Source organism: Gavia stellata, chromosome 4 (genome assembly GCF_030936135.1).
Source record: "Gavia stellata isolate bGavSte3 chromosome 4, bGavSte3.hap2, whole genome shotgun sequence".
In the NCBI taxonomy this organism is placed as follows: domain Eukaryota; kingdom Metazoa; phylum Chordata; class Aves; order Gaviiformes; family Gaviidae; genus Gavia; species Gavia stellata.
In genome coordinates this window covers 77470120-77489898 of record NC_082597.1, presented here as the reverse complement: position 1 = coordinate 77489898, position 19779 = coordinate 77470120, and the positions used below count along the sequence as shown (strand labels likewise).

Genomic DNA, 19779 nt, shown 5'->3' with positions numbered 1-19779 from the left:
TGTAACAAGATTTTTCTCCCTTTATTCTTACTGGACAATTCTATGGTGTGCAGTACAGCGTGGTCTGTCAACAAATGTGCTTGAAAGGCCTCTTCAGCCTTCAGCAGTTTCCCCCATTCATCCCTTATTTCACAGTTCTTTCAAAACTTAATGGACTAGATGCTTCTTAGTGTGCAGACTGAGGCTGAGGCTATTTCTGTAGGCCTGCTCAACTCAGGAAGACCACTATGCCCTGTAAAATGGCCAGCTGATACTCACTTAGGGCTCTCTCATGTAATACTAAAGTACTACACTTGAACAGCCTTTAGTAACAAACCATGTGCACACACAAGAGTTCTTAAGGCAACAGAATACATCTAATTTTATCAAAAGGATCAAAATAAGCTTTGAACTCCTAGGAGAAAATCCTAACAGTATTTTGATATCTAAACATTCCCATTAAAAATACTTTTATATGTCAAAATGTAGATAGTGCTGGAGAAAAACCAGTAACGTTTGTTGACATTCTTAACATAGTGTCATATTTTATCTCATAACAATAAAAAATCATCAGAAATGCTTTGTTAAATATGTATTTCCTACAGTAGCTCTTAGATACACACACTGAAAAAGGTCTTTTATATTAAATTTTGGTATTTGAAATAGACCTGACTTCTGTCACTCACACTATTTTCTGTTTTGAACATCTGTGAGCCTGTTTCTGCAACTTTGTAAGAAGGATGTTTAGTCAAGCGGAGCTCTGCAAAACTAGGCAGACCAGTTTCTAGCCTTCATATTTTAGAAAGTGAGTTACCAACATAAACAGATTTAGTTACTGTATTACAGCAACATACACCAATGCTAAAACAATGTACAAAACTGTGGGGTCTTTAATGAGAGTGGAGTCTCAGTGCTAACTTGATTGGGAACAAGATTTCATGGCAGTCCTGAGAGCATTCAGCAAAGTCAAACAGCGTGCCAGTATGTCCAAACCTGTCTTTAGCTGAGTAGAAGAAATCAGGAGTATAATAGCTTGTGTATTTCTGTTCTACTCTCCCAGAATCTTCTTTGTATTATGATTGTAAATTTGCCAACACTTGGTAACAAAAAAATGTAAATTTAGGTGCAGGGAATGTGGATTCTAGGTTCAGATTCTCTTAGGATGACAACTCAGGATTGATACATACTAAAAAAATTAATACATAACAATCTTCAAAGATGAGTTACTAGGACTAAGCTAGTGAATTAGTCCAACCTTATAAAAACTGGAATATATGCCAACTGATAAAGCAGGAGGTCACTTTTAAGTGAAATTAGCATCTAAAGAAGTCAGTAGAGAGGCATGCCTCTCTCACAAAAGCAAACAAGGTAGTATCACATGATCACGTCTACACATCCCTTTTTGCAACTGCTACAAAAAGATGTGTTTGCAAGACCCAAATCAATGGCTTTGCTGAGAGCATTAAAACACTCAAAACCGCCTCAGAGTTGAGAACCCTGAACCTTTCAAAGTTATTCTTGAATTTTAGTATTTACTGTGCTAGACAGCTGACTTGAATTTTTACAGTATGCAATTCAGTTTGTAGGAGGCATTTAAATATAGATGATTTTACAATAGTGAAATATATTCAAATCAGAACATTTTGGTTCACTTACAACCATTACTTGTATAAAATATTTTTTGATGCGTAACAGAAATTTTTCAGGGTCATTTGCTCACAGAAGCTGATGATGGAGAAAAACTGTTCCGCCTTAATTTCCACTCCAGCCACACTCACACTTGGTCATCCCAACACTTGTGAGACTTGTGGTTGGAAGAGTGAAGGCTGTGCAGGCCAATGACAACTATAATCACGTGAACCGTATCCAAGAGCCAATTTCTGACACAACTCTCTAATATTTTAAGTAACAACTAATAACTAAAAGCTGTAAGTTAAAATAGCGAGAATCCTACAAACACTCTCCCATCTTTGATAAGAATCAGAGGTACAGTGAACCTTTAGAGCATAATTCTTTAATGTAGTTTCTTGTGGAGTCTGAGAGGTAAATCACTCAGATGTGTATCTGTATTTCAAGAAAAAAGTTAGACCATATCAAGCTACATTATAGTCTTGATTTCAATTACAGAGCACGATTTCATATACTGATGTAAAACGTTTCTGTATTACAGAAATCTGATTCCTGCTCCAAACTGAACACCATCACATATCCTGAAAAGAAACAAATAATAAACAATGTAAGTGATATGTAAGGTACTGATGAAATTAAAATCAATTCTCCCTATCCCCAAATTCCCAAGGTTTTCAATCTTTGGAAAGTTACAATTCAAACTTTTTAAATAAATGCTTTGCCAATCTGCCATCCATATAGAGTATTTACATTTGCAAAGTAAAGCCTATAATTTTCAAATTGCTATTATTCCTTCACATTTCACATGAATGACAAGTAGAAACATAATCTAACTCCTGTACAAAATACAGAGTATCTCACACAGTATTCACAGGCAAGAACAGGCCCCCTGAAGCTTTTTTATTGTGTACTGTAACATTTGCTTGATGTAGGATAATTGGTTGTTAACAAATTAATTTGTTCTCCCTTTCTCTTTATCTAGTTAAACTTGTTTTCATTTTTCAAGCAAAGACATTAAACTCTGTATTTATCCAATCATTTGTTTTTGGAAGGCTTAAGAAAATCCCATGAGCTGTTTGAGTGATGATTTCCCCTAAAGAAATAAAATCTGCTCCACGGCTATTCATACATTTCAACAGCTGATCTCATGAAACTTGAGAAACAAAGTCTTAAACCAAGAAGTACTGTGAAACCAACATGAATAGAGCAAGCTGAAAGAGGAGCATCAAGTGCTGAAAAATCTCTAAAATGGCATAGAATAAACAAAATTAAAAGGCAGCAATTCTCTCTGACAAAACCAGAGAGAAGTGCAGTAACCTTTAAAACCAGTTACTACTAAAGAAATTGGTGTAAAAAACAAACCTGTCACCAGACTGTACTCCCATGGGGAAACAGTAGTTAAGTTCTAATCTAGCAATGTTTCCAAGTCGGAGCACTATTCCGGCACCGTAAGACCATCGGATATACTCTGCCAGCTTCTGCAGGTGAGCTCTGGGACCATCACCTGAAAGCAAAATAGCAGAACAAGAATCAAAGCAGACTGTCAAGGTGGTCAAAGGCTAACTGGATTTTTAGAGCTAGAAGACAGATGACTTAGGAGCACCTCCTGCAGATTCAAAATTTATTTACTACCCGCAACTCCCATAAGTGCAAGTAACTTGGACTCAAACTAGTATGATTTTAGTTGGATTGCTGGTTGATCTTCATTTCCTACCACAGGGTACCTACTTGCATGAATCTGGAAATGAATACTGAAGACTTAAATGTCCTCAGTGGGTCTCTATTAGTTTTGAAGTTGATTAATCTGCTTTTCAATTGTGCATAAAGTATCTCCCTCGTATATGGATGCTACCTCTTTTCCATCAAGTGAGGCAGACATCAAATATCACTACATCCCAAAATTAATTGAAATGATATTGAAAAGTCATACACTGATACACTGAAATGTATCTTGAAAAAAGTTGGGGATGGGAGAAAAAAAAAAAGTCACATCAGTTACCACACCCTCATCTACACTCTAATGCCACCACTTTTGTTTAGCTCATCCCAGTAAACATTAGAATCCCACTAAAACATCATCTTCCAATTTCCCTTCAGAACGGCATAAGACAGTGGGTGTTAATCAATTACCACACTGGTCTGCGAACATCACCAGTTCACAGATACTACCGTTACCATCCTAACTCTCTTTCCTACAAGTTGTGCTAGAATTTATGTAGAGAGCTAAAAAAATTACTGGCAATCTGTCAAATACACAAGTTAATAGCAGCAGCTTTTTGACAGGCACCAAAATATACACAGTAAATAAACTGCTTTTGAGCAAACAGACACAGAACAGCTCTCCTCTTCTTTTTGCTTTTATATATAGAGAGAAGGTCGTTTTGTTATATACAATTCTATTGAGTCTTACCATAGTTAAGATTACAGAGGTTTCCAGCATTAAGGAAGAAATGTGTTCGGAAAAGGTCTCCAAAGCCTCCTCGGCCTGGCCGGAAAGGGAGAGGGGTGTATAGATGCAAGCCTCCAGCCCAGTACGCTTCTCCTCCCAAGTAATCACCTATTTAGGTAAAATGTTGGAATAAAAGCATTTACTGTGGAATACATTAAAAGAACCAGTTGTTAAAAGGTACAAGAACACATCCTTAAGTTGTTTTACATTGCACTTCTACCCTTTACAACCCTTGCCATTTGCTTCTAGCTCTCTCCAACCTCACTGTTATAAAGTAGAAAAATTAGCACAATTCTTTAAACCTTCCAAGTGACGTGCCCTTTTTCTTCATTACTTCACCAGAACAGCCTGAGGCATGCAACTACTTGTGGTTCATCAGAGACTACCGCCTGAAAGCCTCTGAAACATCTGCCTTAGTTTTAAAAATGGGAAACTGATAAAATTAAACAATTAGCTTTAAAATATACCGAATACTAAATCCACTGATAACAGCAAATCATCAGCAGAGTAAGGAATAGAACTGAGGAAGCTCCTGGCTCTCAAAACACCTTTGTTGATCAGATTATCTTTCCCCTAAGCTACCTGAACGTATGCTGTATCAAACAGAATTAATGTGACTGTTGCTATAACTATTTTTTGGGAACTTTTTCAGCTTGAAGGTTGCTTACTAATTAAAGTGACATACTGGAAGTATGCAAGTCTGAACACACACTTGGTTTACAAAATGAGCTTATGGCTTAGCTAAGAACTACTGGGCTTTCTTTCATTGTGAACTAATATGCAAAGACATAACACTTCTCAGATTCAAAGTGCAGAATGAGTGCAATTATTTTTAAGCTATACAAAGCTTAAGGACAGAATTTGACTCTTTGTTACATGCTAATATTTACAGTATTCAGAGGAGTGGGATTTAAAAGTTTCAGACCTTCACTCTGGGGTCCAATGCTGTACATACTGAATCCACGCACGCTTGTTGGTCCACCAAGGTAAAACCTAGTGAATACAGTCAAATTTAATTTAATGCTTCACTTGAAAGGACATATTTGAAAATATCTAGACATACTTCTAACACTGCTTTTCAGAGTTACAGGTAACTTTGTAACAGGTTTAGTAAAGTCTATTTAAAGAAATACAAGAAATTATATCTAAATCTAAACCCAGATGCATTTGGCAAAAAATTCAAAATAAATGGAAGTATTAAAAAAAAAAAAAAAATCAGTCTTCCATCACTTACAAAGATCAAAACAGAAGGATCCCCAGCACTAAAGAAGAATCAGAATACTGTCTGATTCTGTCTGTTGTAATAATTTTGATAGAAATACTGTAGTTAAGATCTATCACATGTGAAGTTGACACTTAGTATTTATTGTAAGTAAATTTAAGTCTAAATGGTTTCTGCAAGTGATCTTTAAACACAGGTGTTAGAGGGCAAAATTGTCTAAAAAGCCGACATAGTTACAATACGGTTTTACTTCTAAAAATACCTGCAGTATTACCTATGCCTGATACAAAATTTTGCAGATAGTAAATACCATTTTGCAGCCATAAATATTGGCAGGCAGAGCTACTACATAGCAAATTATGAATTTGTACTACTCCAGTATGAAAATCAAAAACAGAAGGCATGGCTTGAGTACTAACATGCAATTAAAGCTAACTAGAAACATTTTATTCTCCTCAGAACCAGAACTACTACTGCTTCTCTCTTCTACTATAGAGTTTTCTTTATACACTACCTGGGTTGACTGAAAAAAAAACCAAAAAAAACCAAGAAACATTTAAAAAACTTGCCTATCAGCTATACTGGATGGCTTGTCTCCAATAGGTACTAGCATTCCACCCCAAAGTGATGCCGAAAAAACCTTTGGAGAGAAAAAGTTGTTTATTAATACGTGTTACTTAATTTCCCTAAAAACAGTTTTAGTGAAATTTCATTGCTCAGTAACAGGCAGAGCTCCCATTAGTCTGACAGAAAGTTACACATGATCACAGTGTATGCATGGATATCACACCATCAGTAAGGGTATTTTCAGGAAACTCTTGATCATTGCTGCCCTCTTTCTTTTATGAAGTGCTACATCTTGAAAAAGTCAATACAGCACATTTGAACCAAATGCTACTTTCACAATAGCTAAAGGGAACACTTATCCAGCTCCTGTTTTCTTATGAATTTTCATGTCTTGAAATAAGACAACACTGCTGACATAAATTACTCCTGGCAATTTTAAACCAATGCGAGACTAAGTCCAGCAAATAGCTACCAAAAACGTACAATTATTACCTGTCTGTACATTAGCCTTACAATTAAATGAAACCACCTTCTGCAACTCACTACATTATCAAATACACATAGAGCATTACTGCTTATCTGTACACTAATTCTTGAGCCAAATCACTGTAATAAATACATTTAATCATTTGCTTGCTGCCTGAGTACCAAGTAGAAGTACTACTGCCAGACGGTGAGATCTATTGTCAATACCTAGGCTAAAGGTGTTGGATAATGTCTCTAATTTTACAGCATGCTCCTCCTACCTTCTGCCCTGAGAGTCCCCAGATGCCTCCCCTGCCCTTATCAGATGTGAACTCATCAGGTGGTACGTGCATATCTGGTTACACAACAGACAGCATACACAAAAGCCAGTTGCACACAAGCCTGCACTCATGAACAATGGGTGACATAAAATTATGTACACCACGTGATGAAATATTCTTCACTCTCATTCACAATGTAGGCATATTAGCAGTTGTGGGAAAGAGCAAACTCCTCTTGCGTAGCCATGAAGCCATTAAATTATTTCAGAGGAGAATACGCTGCTTTGCTCAGCTGAAGGTCAGCAAATAAATCTAAGATGATTAGAAGTGCACTCATCAGGCAATGCCTTTTCTTCCACTACATGAAACGTACAAATATAATGATGTAATAAGAAAGGGATATAGCAAATAGCCTTAAAATGCCCCTCTGTATTGGCCTCACTGGTCTAACCCAAGAACTTCGTTGCACTGAGTTGCCTCAGAATAAAAACATGAAACAGCAGACTGACAGCTCCTTACAGCATCAGTTGATTAGTATCTGCGCTACGGAAGTAGCTTTGAGTTTTTCAGTTTTACTGTTGGCAAAATGCTAACATTCTTCCAGTCTCCTAGAATTTCTTCATTATTCCAGTACTTCTTAAAAAGCTATCAAGAGGCAGAGATCTTCTCAATGCTTTTTTGTTTTGGGTTTGTGTTGGGTATGTTGGGATGCAAATTATTGTAAACTCTGATTTTTACATCTTCATAACGGAAGTTGATGTTTAATTCTCCATACAGCTATGAGACAAGAACTTACTGCACCATCTCCATGTGATAAAGAACTTCTTCCTAAATACAGACAGAAATATTTCTAGGATATATTGAAATTCTTATTTCACTAAGAAAAAAACTATTTCCACCTAATACTAGGTCTATGCTGTTAAAGCTGCCTGAAACTTAACATCTCTCTGTTCTCATAAGAAGCTGAAGTTCACTAAACATGAACTTGGAGTGGAGGTATCCAGTGTCATTTCCTCTGAAGGAAGTCTAGTTAGTATACACAAGAACTGCTCTGCCAACCAAACCAAGACTTTAAGTGATGATGATACAGGAATTTGTTTCAAAACCACACAGTGACTCCAAACCAAAGTACTAATGTAGCCACCACACCATAAAATCTGTGACGTGTTCTGCCTGCGGGGTGGCAGACTGGGGTCTCTCATAAACCATGGGTCTTTCTTATTGGAAGTTAAATTGTTCATTGTGCACAAAACGTTGTAGTGCAAGCTTAGCGTTGTAGTAAAATCAGTCTTCCCATTCTTTCCCAATAATTTTACGTAGAAGAAATAATTACATGCTATGATACCAAAATTAGTAGTCATATATTCATAATTTACAATGACAAAAGAAAACTAAACCAAGATTAGTCAGAATATTCATAACCAGGTGAAAGAGACAGAACAAAGGCTGTTATCAGTTTTTGAAAAATCACCCTTAAGAAAGATCACAAAGAAGAGACATACCCAACTTTACTTCTGAAAGGAAAACAATTCATATGGTTAACTGTCAAACAAATCGTTCTTTCCAAAATGCCCACTTCTCAAGTGACTGTACATGGCAGGAACGTCAGGTTAAAAAGAAAGAATATTTCCTTTTCAAAAAAACAAATCAAGATATCTACACCATCCATCTTTCACTTCCATGATCTTTTTCTAATCCATGGTGAAAAATCATCGTAAGACACAGATTCAATAACCTCATTTGCTAACTCAGATCAATTACTAAAATATCTTTAAAAAAATTACCGAATCCCAGATAAGTTGCTTATTCAACTGAAATTCAAAATCCTCTTTTAGAAAGCTCACGTCTCCACCTGTATAGCCAGCCAACTCCTGCAAAGACATAAGTTTATGAAAGTTTTAACGGATATTACATGTTTCTTCCCTCTAGAAGTTCATCAAGTCTGCATCAGCATAAGCAGTGTTTTCTGTACAAGAAATACAGATACACTGGTATGAAGAGAGAACTGAATTTTGGACCAGTGAAAAACCACGCAGGACCCTCAGAACAATGAGCTGCATTTTCCTCCTCCAAATATTAAACCAAGGTATTGCTTTCTAAGCCATTTTGTAAATGATGGCAAAATAGAATGGAGCTGGAAAATTCAGCACCTGAAATCAAAACTCTTACTGCATTTACCTAGACCTGAGAAGATTTCCTATGTACTAAAGCAGGGCTGAAGAACCAGACAGCCAGTTGCATTATACCAATTCAAGTTGAAAATAACAAGTGAAGTGACTGAATCAGTGTTAGAGACAGCATCTAACAAATGATATGTTAACTAAATCCTGAATTATAACCCCCTTGGTCACTCAGGAACAGAATAGTTCACTGCTGCTTACAGAAGCAGTGGCAATTCTAGTTCCAATGACATTTGAAAGCAATCTGCTTCTAAAGCATTGCAGAAGGTAATGCTTCTGAAGTATTAACCCATACAACAGAAAAGCCAGCTTTTCTAAAAGCTCTGAAAGTAACAAGAGTGAAAACCATTTTCTGGGCCAAAATTATACATGTGTATACCTTTGAGAGTTATTTTTACCCAGTCTGTCATTTTTAATTCTAAGACTTACAAACTTTGTAAGTAGCAACAGGACCACAGTCTGGTAGTCTTACATTACAGTGTTAGAAAACAAGGCCTAATACCTACTGTAAAGTATAGAGTAAATACTGTCATGGATAATGTATCTCAGCTAATAAATAATTTAATGCTAATGGCAAGATAAAATGGCTGTGCTGTTTGACCAATGGTATAAAAATGAAAATTTGCCACCATAAAAAAGGTTTCATGATTTTAAAAGGTACACACTGTAAAGATAAAAAGTAAATACTGGTCATCACTGTATACTAGTCAATTTACAATTAATTTCTAACTTTAGACATTTATAACATGAACATCAATTAGATAAATTAAGACTTAGTCAAACACACTTACAGATAAAATCCAATAATAGCATAGGTGATTTAATACTACCTGATTAATTTTCAGCAAAGCACCTCGTCTTGGCAAGATTGAAGAGTTCCGGGAATCAATTACCATGGCATGCTGAAAAGAATAAAAAAAAATATTTTTAGGTTCTCATATCTGCTGAATACCACACAGTGACACTACTATTTTCCTTCAAAAACTGTGCAAAGAGTGGAAGACAACCACAGTTCCAGCTAAGGCTAGTGTAGCTTCATGGATTTGGGAACAATATACCTACAGACTAATACAGTTTTCAATTTCGAGGCCACATGAAATGCATACATTTATATCTTTTGGCCATGGTACACACCAGAAATATAGCAGCAACAAGGCCCCAGTGTAAATCACCAATTTTGTGACAATAACCTGCAAATAGTTTATCTCCTACAATTTGTAAGCTACAAGTTAAAGATAACAAGTGACCAAAAACTGCTGTAGGAAAGAACATTTAGAAAGGGCACAGCAACTGTAGGATGAGGAAATGTACTGATCCTGTCTTCTACAAAAGAAGAAAATTTTGCAAAAAGAAACGGCAGATGAGAGAGGGAGGCCCTGCAGAAAGAACAAACCAGCCTATGCAACAGTCAAAATGCAACAGTCAGCTATGAAGATACGTTCTCTCTTTGGACCTCCTGGACGACTCTGTGTGAAAAACGAAACACAGCAAAAGAAGTTTGAAGTGAAACGCACTACCTACTAAGACAAACAGCTCCTTTGCTATAATTTGTAAGCATTAGATGACTCAAAATAATGTGTTTTAAAAAATTATCAGGAAAAAGCCTTACAGAGAGAGAAGATTTAAGAGAGTGTCCACTTTCTTCTCGAACAGAAAAGGATGCTGTTCTAGCAAGGCAGCCAAGCTCTCTCCACACACCCTCCCACTTCAGTGTGTGATTGGTCTTCCAGATTGGAAACTACAAATAAAGAATTGAGTAAGACATGAAAAAATTTTTGCTACAAAATTAAAATAAACATTTCCCTGAAAAATCTTTCTCTCTAAAGTTTTTTTATACATGAGTCTGTGCTTCTTCTTTCCAAACTTCTTGGATCAGAGAGAAACCCTTTTTCATTTCAGACTAATGCTAATTCTGCTCCAGCCAAGAGAGTTTCTCCAAGTAGGTGCACACTACTTAATCCATCCCAAATTAAAAATATCTTGAATTGGGCTGATACAGTGAGCTAGGCAACCAGCTGCTTCTCTGAAATTATACTTTAAACATTAAAAATTTGTAGAAAACCACATTGGTATTTTTATGTGGCCAAAATAAGATTGAGTTCTAACAAAAAGACTAAGGTGTATTGCCTCTATTATTTTAAAATTGTTGACCTCTTTCAAACAATGACAAGTTAGCTCTGTGCACAAGTGTTTCAATCGTTAAAAAAGTAAACCAAGTATTTGCGAAAGCCAGCTGTGACATGAATTAAATGTAAACGAAGCATGTGTTCCACAAATGCTTGTGCTACACTTACATTAAATTCTGTTGATATTCCTCTATCAGTTTCACGAAGAGAGCTCCAAGGGAACTGTCCAGTTACTTTATACACGTTAACTGAAAAACTGAAACAGAATATTACTGGTAGGTTTGAAAGTTATTTACGTAGGCACAGTTTTAAATTATCACAAAAACTTAAGAAACCAGCTCTGCTAAATTATTAACAGACCCTCGGGAAAGGAATACGTTTAATTATTACTCAATGAAAGATCTTATTAATTGTTTTATATTCCTTCACTAAAAAAAGTAATACTCAAAAATGCACCCCCTTACTTTCTTTCAAAGTTTCCAGGCTGTGGTTTGAAGAATGACAGGCCATATGAAGTTTCCTTTGTTCCATAGGAGAACTGGAAGGTTACCTTTTCTGCACGTCCAAAGAGATTTGGGAACTTGAGCCCAAGTACCTATGGAAAATTAAAAAAAAAAAAAACAAAAAAACCCCAAAAAACATAGTTCATAGTTTGCTGTCTTGCATCTTAATTGTATGCCGAAGACAAGCATATCTACCATGAGAATGAGAAATGAAGACATTAAGAATAGTTGTAACTGAATGTGTTTTAAGTTAGGTTTCTCTTTGCACTGGCAGCAAAAGCCATCACAATAGCACAAGTTACAGTTAATCATCCAATTTTTATTGCTGTCCAGTAGCTGCTGACTTAAATCTGCATTCCCACTGTATCATCAGTACTGCTATTATTTCAAGCAAAATCTCCCAGCCAGTCTCAAAGCCCAAGAGAATAAGTCTTTGGCATAAGAAGCAGCTGCTCTGCAACTGCAGACTTTCCAGCTGATCATCAGGAAAACTACTTGTCAGGTAGCGTTCATCGGAACCACAGCAATAAGCCAATGGAAAATTATCAATACAGAGCCACTTCCCTGTATTTTTAAGTAGCAAGATACTTTTGCAATCAGTCTTGACAGCAGTACAACATACCATTACAATTCTTCAGAAACTAGTTAAAACACTTTTGCCTGTTCTGACACAAATGCCTTGTACCCCTTTAGCAGCTCTTCGCCCTTTGACAGAAAGGATGGAGCAGGTTTCTTCCAAGCACGGATACTACCAGGACTGTTCTATTTTAGAAGAATGTAAAAGAGCTACCGAAACCTGATTGCCTTTGTCTAACAGCTCTTGGAAGCAAATCAGTCACCTGAACTTTGTGATGATGGCTACCATGCAATTATCCAACTAACTAGAAAGGGCTAATAGTATGAAATATTACATCTATAGGCTTCAGATGAATTTAAGGTATTAGAATAAACGTCAAATCTATTCAACTCTTAAGGAAACATAAGCTCTGCTGCCAATACCAGTGTACACGAGTGATGCTTTTGTATCTTTCAAACTTTTTACTTCTCTGTAACAAATTAAAATCAAATAGAAGGGGAAGCAGAGTACAAAAAGAGAAACCACAGTAGCTTTCGGACTGTTTTCAAAGGCACTAGAACCAACAGGTAGGATTCCCCACTGGTTTCATTCAGGCCACAATACCCTGGACATTGCCCTCAGCAGCGGAGCTGCATAAGCAGCTCTCAACTCACTGAGTTCCTACTCTCCTTGCACTTGCAGAACACCATCACCTGAGTCATGCACTTCTCTTATCCAGGTTAAAAATACCCCTAAGAAGAAAAGGATGAGTCCCTTGATTTGGCTTATCTACCACACCCAGGCACAGCTGCACTGTGCACATGAGAAGGCAAAATGGGTGCACGAATGAGCACCTGAAAGCATGATCTACTTACATCAGCACTTGTGTTAAAAGGACGTGAACAGAACAACAGTACAGCTGTTACTTTTTCTGTCAATCGGTAAATATTTTTCACACAAGATTCTAATCTGATACATCCTTAATTGAATCAAATGAAAACAAGTTCCACAGTTTATATGGTTCTGGAAAACCTTGCACTTTGCAGGCCAGAATAACGGGTACTGGGCTAATATAGTGAAAACCAAGAACAATTTCTGAGTCAAATATAAAGCATTTCGACTGAGAAGAAAAACACTTTAAATAGATCTCATAGAAACCAAATGCCAAACGGCCTACTAATCTCTCCAGTAGACAAAGCGTCTTAAATATTATCAAGAAATAACTTAAGTATTTAATTAAGAATTAAAAAATTAACATACTGAGTTGGAAGCTACAGCATTCTTCGCTAGCTCAAAAGAGGCTTTTCCTGAATGAAAGTCTGACTAATACAAAGACTTTTTAGAGACAAAGGTCTGGCAAAGGCTTAGTAAAGCTGGATCAAGAAAGTAATTTGGCTTGGATCACCAAACTCCTTGCTAGGTTTGAAATATGAAAGTAAGAGGAATTCAACAAAGAATTAATAATTATTTGAAATAATCCATACCATACTGCCTTCATTGTTGCCAACCATAGTGTTATAGCTTCCAGTTAGCCTTCTCAATTCTGTTACCTCAAAGGTTACATCTAAACCATTTGGAAGGGCATCATCTCCTACATAAACAAACAAACAAACGTACGTTATCTCTAAAGAGCTATTTAAAAAAACGCAGACAGATGACTTGAATTCTTTGAAAACTGGTTGAATTAAATGATAATGAAAGTCCATATTACAAAGAAAAATGGCTTGAGGAAAAGCTGTTTGGATCTGAGCACAGAATTTGTTTCAATCACAGCATGACTGGCTTTAATCATCAACATGTTAGTTTAATTGTGAAATAGTAACATTTGTTTGTTACCTACCCAGTAAAAACAAACATGTACAGAAATTCTTACGTTAGAATAAACAGAAATTAAAGTGGTCCAGACATGGCAAGAAGAAGGCCGTCACTAGGGCAGAGCTCCCAGTGCTCTGTTGGTAAGTGCTGAACAACAGAAACCGCTCAGATCCCTCCGGGCTCCGGCTACGGCAGCTGCTCCAAAACACAGCTGTCAAGGGTACCTAATTCTGCTTGAAGCAAATGGGACAGCATCCCATCGCCAGCAACCTGTGGGACCGCACTGCGTTTCCTTCTCAATAACACAACTTTCCTCTGCTGAAGAGAACAGCAACGAGTTTGAAAAGCAACCACAAGCCCGGGAATGCCAACTGAGCTTTACTGTGAAACCTGCACACATTCAGCTCCCCCATATATATACTATAAGCCAATTTTTAATCACAAGCACTGATACAATTTCTAGTATTTCCTTAAGCACCAAGGATGTGCTGATATAATGTCAGCTATGTTATATGTAATACATCAAGTACAGGACACATTTGCAAGCTTTTCCTCAAGTGTACCTCTGACACTTTGGATTAAGGGATGTGTACTGTAATTACTTTAGTGCTGGAAATTCACCCATTTTTGCATGTATACAAGTAATATTTATATACACATATATACAGACACATGCAAACACATCTTTTTCATAAGGATAATGGATGTAGACACATACATTCGCATATATAGCACACCTACATGTGTATCTAAAACATATAAAGGTATACGACAGTAAGTTATATACACAAAAAACATCCAACCTGTTACACAGGGAAATATGCATTATAGGTATGCATGTGCCTATGTGTGTATGAGGAAAAAGGTGAGGATTAACGAGGCAATACATACCTTGACAGGTATCAATCAGAACCTCTACCTGTCTAAAGATTCCTAGACGAAGCAACTTTTCACGAGCTTCATGTGATTTTCTCATCACCTACAGAATGAGATAAGTAGCTCAGTCTTTCAGGTTATCAAAAAATAGCTAGGATAAAATGGTTAAAATGCAGCTAAGTCATACAATATTCACAGATTTTGTATACAAAGACACATATATGCACCTTCAAAACACATCATAACCACCTTAACACTTGAATCTGTAAAGAAATAAATTAAACCCAAAGCATCTGGCTCAATTCCTACCTTTTGTTAATTTGCTTCCTAATTGTTATAATACTTAAACCTATTATTCAAATAGGTTTCAGCAGTTAAAACTTATACACCTATTTACAGGGCCCATGCTTTTGGCAAAAAACCCAAACACCTTAATGTGTTTAAATTTAGACCAATTTACAGGTTTAATTGCCAGCCATTCTCCAGAAGGAATCACCACCTAGAAGTGCGGGGACACACAGTCTGACTCACACTTTGATCCACTGTGGAGACTGGCATCAGTTATCTGTGCTGAGATCCAACAATTCATCTTAAGCAAATTAACTGAAAGTGTCACCTACACAGTTAGCAATTCTCAAATGGGAAGAGTGAAGCTGAAAAAATATCTGAGAGTACTGTTTGCCATTCCTACAACATCTTTGAGCTGAATATATCAGAAAATACAGCATCTGCCAGGATTTCACGTTGAAGTTTGGCTTCCGTATCACAAGATCAGAATCATCACAAAAGTTGACAAAGTTGCCTGACGTCTGAAGGGAGTAGCCCAAAGCAGGAAAAAGAGAGAAAGTCGTAACCTGAATTTTTAAACAGTAGGTCTGGTATTCACTACAGTACTTACATCAATGAGATTTTTAGCCTTGAAAACATCAGAGATTTCGTACATGATAATGTCATCTTTGGTCCTTCCAAGTCCATCGAAGTGCACATGCTGAACCACCACCTAAACAGAACAGATGTTTAAAAACAAATACTGAGTTTGCATCTAATAACGAGTATCAAAATCACCAATGCAGAAAAAAATACCGCTGTCCAAGTGAAAAACCCTGAAGATTCCTGGAATAATTACTGCTAACCTACATTATCAGAAATCAGTACTATCTACAATTCTGGAAAGTTGTTCCCTTAACACAAAAATGAAAGAAAAAAGAACTCTAATACCAAAGCTAATACTGGTTGTAGCAGATGAGACAGTAACAGACTGTAGCTGCTGGGATTTTAGTCGTAAGTGTTGTATGGACAGAAATCACACTGAGATATTAAGCCACATAAGACAAAACATGTAGTTAGTCATAGTTAGCTATTTCTTGCATCAGCTACACATGAGCAAAGAGTTAAAAGAATAAACAAACCTACAAGCCATAAATATTTAATCTTTAACTATTAAAATTATTACTACCACTGCAGCATTGCAGTTAAAAATGGATATTAAGATCACTAGCATTATGAGGTTTTATATTTTCTTAAAGTAATTCATCTTGTTATATAATCATCTGAGATAAAATTATCTTAAAGATCACAACACGCTCCAGGTTAGCTGGTACAAATGGACTACAGTGATTGCATTTCCCTTATTTTTCCAACCTTTTCAGTACATTATAATTTTACGGGTAAGAGTCAAAAAAAAAAAAAATCTGCAAATGTTTCATGTATTCGCATATAATAAAACAGCAGAATAAGAACAACCTAGCATTACTGCAAATTGCTTAAAAAAACCCTATCAGAATATATACATAATGAACTAAATAAAAACCAAATGTTATTACCAAGCTTCTAGTGAGGATGACTCTGAATATCGTAAGGGAAAGGAAAATCTTAATAAAAACTGAGATAACGCATGATATCTCACCCCCTAGGATGGCTAAACATATTACGGGCCAAGACAGACATGCTCTTACATGTGAAATGTTAAAAAAACCCAAACAAGGCTACCATCCTCTGCTGAAATTAGTATTTCCCTTAGTAACATAATTCACGTGGTGGCACTTTACCCTAACCTGGCTAATACTGCGCTCTAGCAGATTAAGGGCAGTTGCTTTGTTTGCTCCTAAGCAGTGTTGCAGAAGCAGTAATCTCTGATGAGAGAGAGGGGACAGTAGCATCTGGAAACAGGTTTATTAGCTAAAGGTTAATTTTAATAACAACTCCTGTGGTAGGGGAAAAAACAGGAACTAGACAACATCAGATTAAATTCACAGTACTGAATTTAATTCTTTCACATCTCAAACCATAGTTTAGAAAGTTCCCTTAGGAAAAAGGGAAAAGGGAGAAGGCAAGGGTGCCAAGACATTTCTCTTAAGACAAAATTCAGGATGTTGTTCAGGTACTTACATCTTTGTTTTCGAGAATTTCCTGCTTGGCCTCAGGTTCAACTTCAACCAGTTCAGCTTCCTCTCCCAAGGCACCAAAGTCTGGCCCACCCACTGGAAGAGGCTCCAAACTCTGAAAGCATAAAAGAAAACTGCATTCAATATGGTAGGCAGATTTGTGATTTATGCCTTTTGCAAATGAAAAAAACTACGGTTCTTGACACTGTGCTCATCAGATCCTAATAGGAAGAAAGTAAAAGAGACGAACTAAAACGAGGGGAATTACCAGCACGCTTGTTACCTACCTGCTTGCTGAAATTTTTAATGAAAGCTGAATAGCTTCCATCTTGAATGATTTCTCACAACTACTCTGCACTCTTCCAAAAGTAACCTTATTTTTAAGGCATGCTTCCTGCGTTAAAGATGAATTCTACCGTCATTAAAAAAAACACCTAAAAAATCAGGGTGTCACTACTTAGTCTGGGTTTTTGGGAGGGAGAGGAGTGGCAATGTTGAACAATAAAAAACCAGCATGTTATTTTGCTTTGCATATATTTGTACGCTTTTATATTTTAGTATTTCTTTTAAAAGTAATCTTCCAAGTAATGCTCAAGAACGTCAGGCCCTATCCATCAGAGGTGAATGTTTTAATCAAAATGGTTTCCAGCACAGCACGGCTTTATTTACTATACCTGAAAGAGTCTTAAAATAAGACTTATCAGAAGTTAACAGATTCAAGCATGAGTGAATAGAGGGTTACCTGCAAAAGCAGAGGTCAGGATTGGGTAACGCAGTAAATCTACTTTTAGTCTTAAGTCACTAATACAGTACTTGCTGCATTATTTAAGGATAGCTGTTTTGCTGGAGTAGTAAATTGCTGTTACATATCAGAATCAAGTTAAATGAAGATAGAATCCTCTCTCACTCCCAATAATCTTCAGGCAAGCATGAAACACTCTGCATCCTCACAATATAATGTATCAGTTTACACTACAGATGGATACAAAACCAGGAACATAAGAAAAAAATTTGAAACAGAAAACAAATTAGTCATGGTAATTAGATACTCTGGAGCCTTAACAGCCCCTGCAGCTGTTCCTCAGTCAAATTAAACCCTATGTAAAAGGCTGCTTGTTTTCAACAGGCTCACAGAAAAGGTCCCTGGGATCTCGAGGAATCATCCAGACCGTTCTTAGCCCCCAAATAAGTCAGTCACTCGTTAATCATACCTGAATGATCTACATCACAGTTTTAAACACCCCTATGGAGGCTCCCACGGTTGCTTTAAGGGGAAATTAGTTTAAGCCAAACTCATGTGGTATTTCACCAAATGGACTTAACATTTGGTCTGTGATTCCTTTGCTTTACAGTCAACAGCACCACCGACCTTTTCTACATTACACTGATATTCTTATAGCTTGACTTTCTCATAACCTGTCTTGCATGGCTCTTATAAATTTCCATAAAGCAGACTGCTCAAGAGTGGACTGCTTATCTAGAATATCCTGAGAGATGCTTCTCTAATGAAGCCTTGAGAATTCATTGCCTTCCTGAAGTATTTCAGAGCCTACGAATCCTTATTTTCTGAAATTATTTTCTGATGGTTAAGACACACTTTCTCCTGTTGCCGTTATAACCACTACTTCCTTGTCCTACCACAACAAACATTTAAATCTTTACCTTCCTTCTTTAAAGAGTGGTGTACGGATTTGGAGATTTATGTGTTTGTTCACGAGGATCTCCAAGCACTTCAGGAGTGTGAGACACAACAGACCTCTTTAAGCACCGCTGCAGTTTACTGGGGAAGTCCAAACCCACAACCTCCACTTCTCACCGTGCGAGCTGCAGTTGGGGGGCAGTTTCTCTTTGCTTCGTGGTTTGGGTTTGGGTTTTTTTTTTCCCGTTTTTTTCTGTTTTCATTTACACAGTCTGGCTTGCAAGGTCAACCCCGACCGCCGCCGGGGAGGAAGGAAAGCCCCGGGAGGGGAAGCCAAGGCGCCTCCCAGCATCGGGACGGCGGCAGCCGAGCCCGGTCGGGCCGGGCCCCTTCCCCTTCCCCTACCCCTACCCCTACGGTGGCAGGCGGGGGGGCCTGCCACCAGCCGGGCCCCGCGCACGCCCCTGGCAGGACGGCGGTTACCAGCCCGGCCGCCCCCGTCGGCGCTGGGCACGGAGCCCCCGGGGTGCCGCCGCCCGGGCCTGCGCGGAGCCTCTCGGGCAAGGCGGGGCACGGCACGGCGACCCGATCCTGACCCCAGTCCCAGCCCCGGTGAGCCGCGCTGTGCCCAGCGGAGGAGCGCGGCCGGCGCTCGCCCCCGCCCCGGGCCTGGCCCGAAGGTCGCCGAGGGGAGAGCAGGGCCGTGCGGGGCCTCGGCGACCTTCGGGCCAAACCCAGGGCGGGGGCGAGCGCCGGCGCGGCCGCTGGGCCGCCCTCCGGCGGGCCCCTCCCCCGCTGCCCCCGCGGCGCGGCGCTTACCCGTGCGTGCACGGTGCCCATGGCGGCAAGGGGCGGCGGCGGCGGCCGGGGGCAACGGCGCCGTGCGGGCTGGGGGCCGCTGGCGCTCAAGGCCGCAGCACGGGGGCGGCCATGACAGGCAGCCCCGCCCCGGCTCCCATTGGCCGGAGGAGCGGGAAGAGGCGGGGCGAAGCTTGCGCCCCCGGATGCTTCCTCCCGGGAGGCGCGCGTGCGCAGCCGGGAAGAAGGGAAGAGGACGGTTTTGGGGAGAGGTCGCTGCCTCAAAACCCGACCCGTTTTCCCGTGCGTC

At 38.6% G+C, this 19779-nt stretch overlaps 1 protein-coding gene across 1 annotated transcript; it reads right to left on the bottom strand.

The window, feature by feature from the left end:
* Positions 1 to 1973: 1973 nt before the first annotated feature.
* On the bottom strand, positions 1974 to 19541 carry SAMM50 (SAMM50 sorting and assembly machinery component). The gene is made up of 15 exons (XM_059816740.1): positions 19491 to 19541; positions 17037 to 17147; positions 15547 to 15648; positions 14664 to 14751; positions 13442 to 13548; positions 11363 to 11493; positions 11067 to 11154; positions 10382 to 10510; positions 9603 to 9674; positions 8377 to 8463; positions 5849 to 5919; positions 4983 to 5050; positions 4019 to 4165; positions 2971 to 3112; positions 1974 to 2189 (listed from the first exon to the last, which is right to left on the bottom strand). Exons 1-15 carry the CDS (start codon positions 19509 to 19511, stop codon positions 2144 to 2146), a joined length of 1410 nt encoding a protein of 469 aa, XP_059672723.1. The 5' UTR covers positions 19512 to 19541; the 3' UTR covers positions 1974 to 2143.
* Between the last annotated feature and the right edge of the window lie 238 nt (positions 19542 to 19779).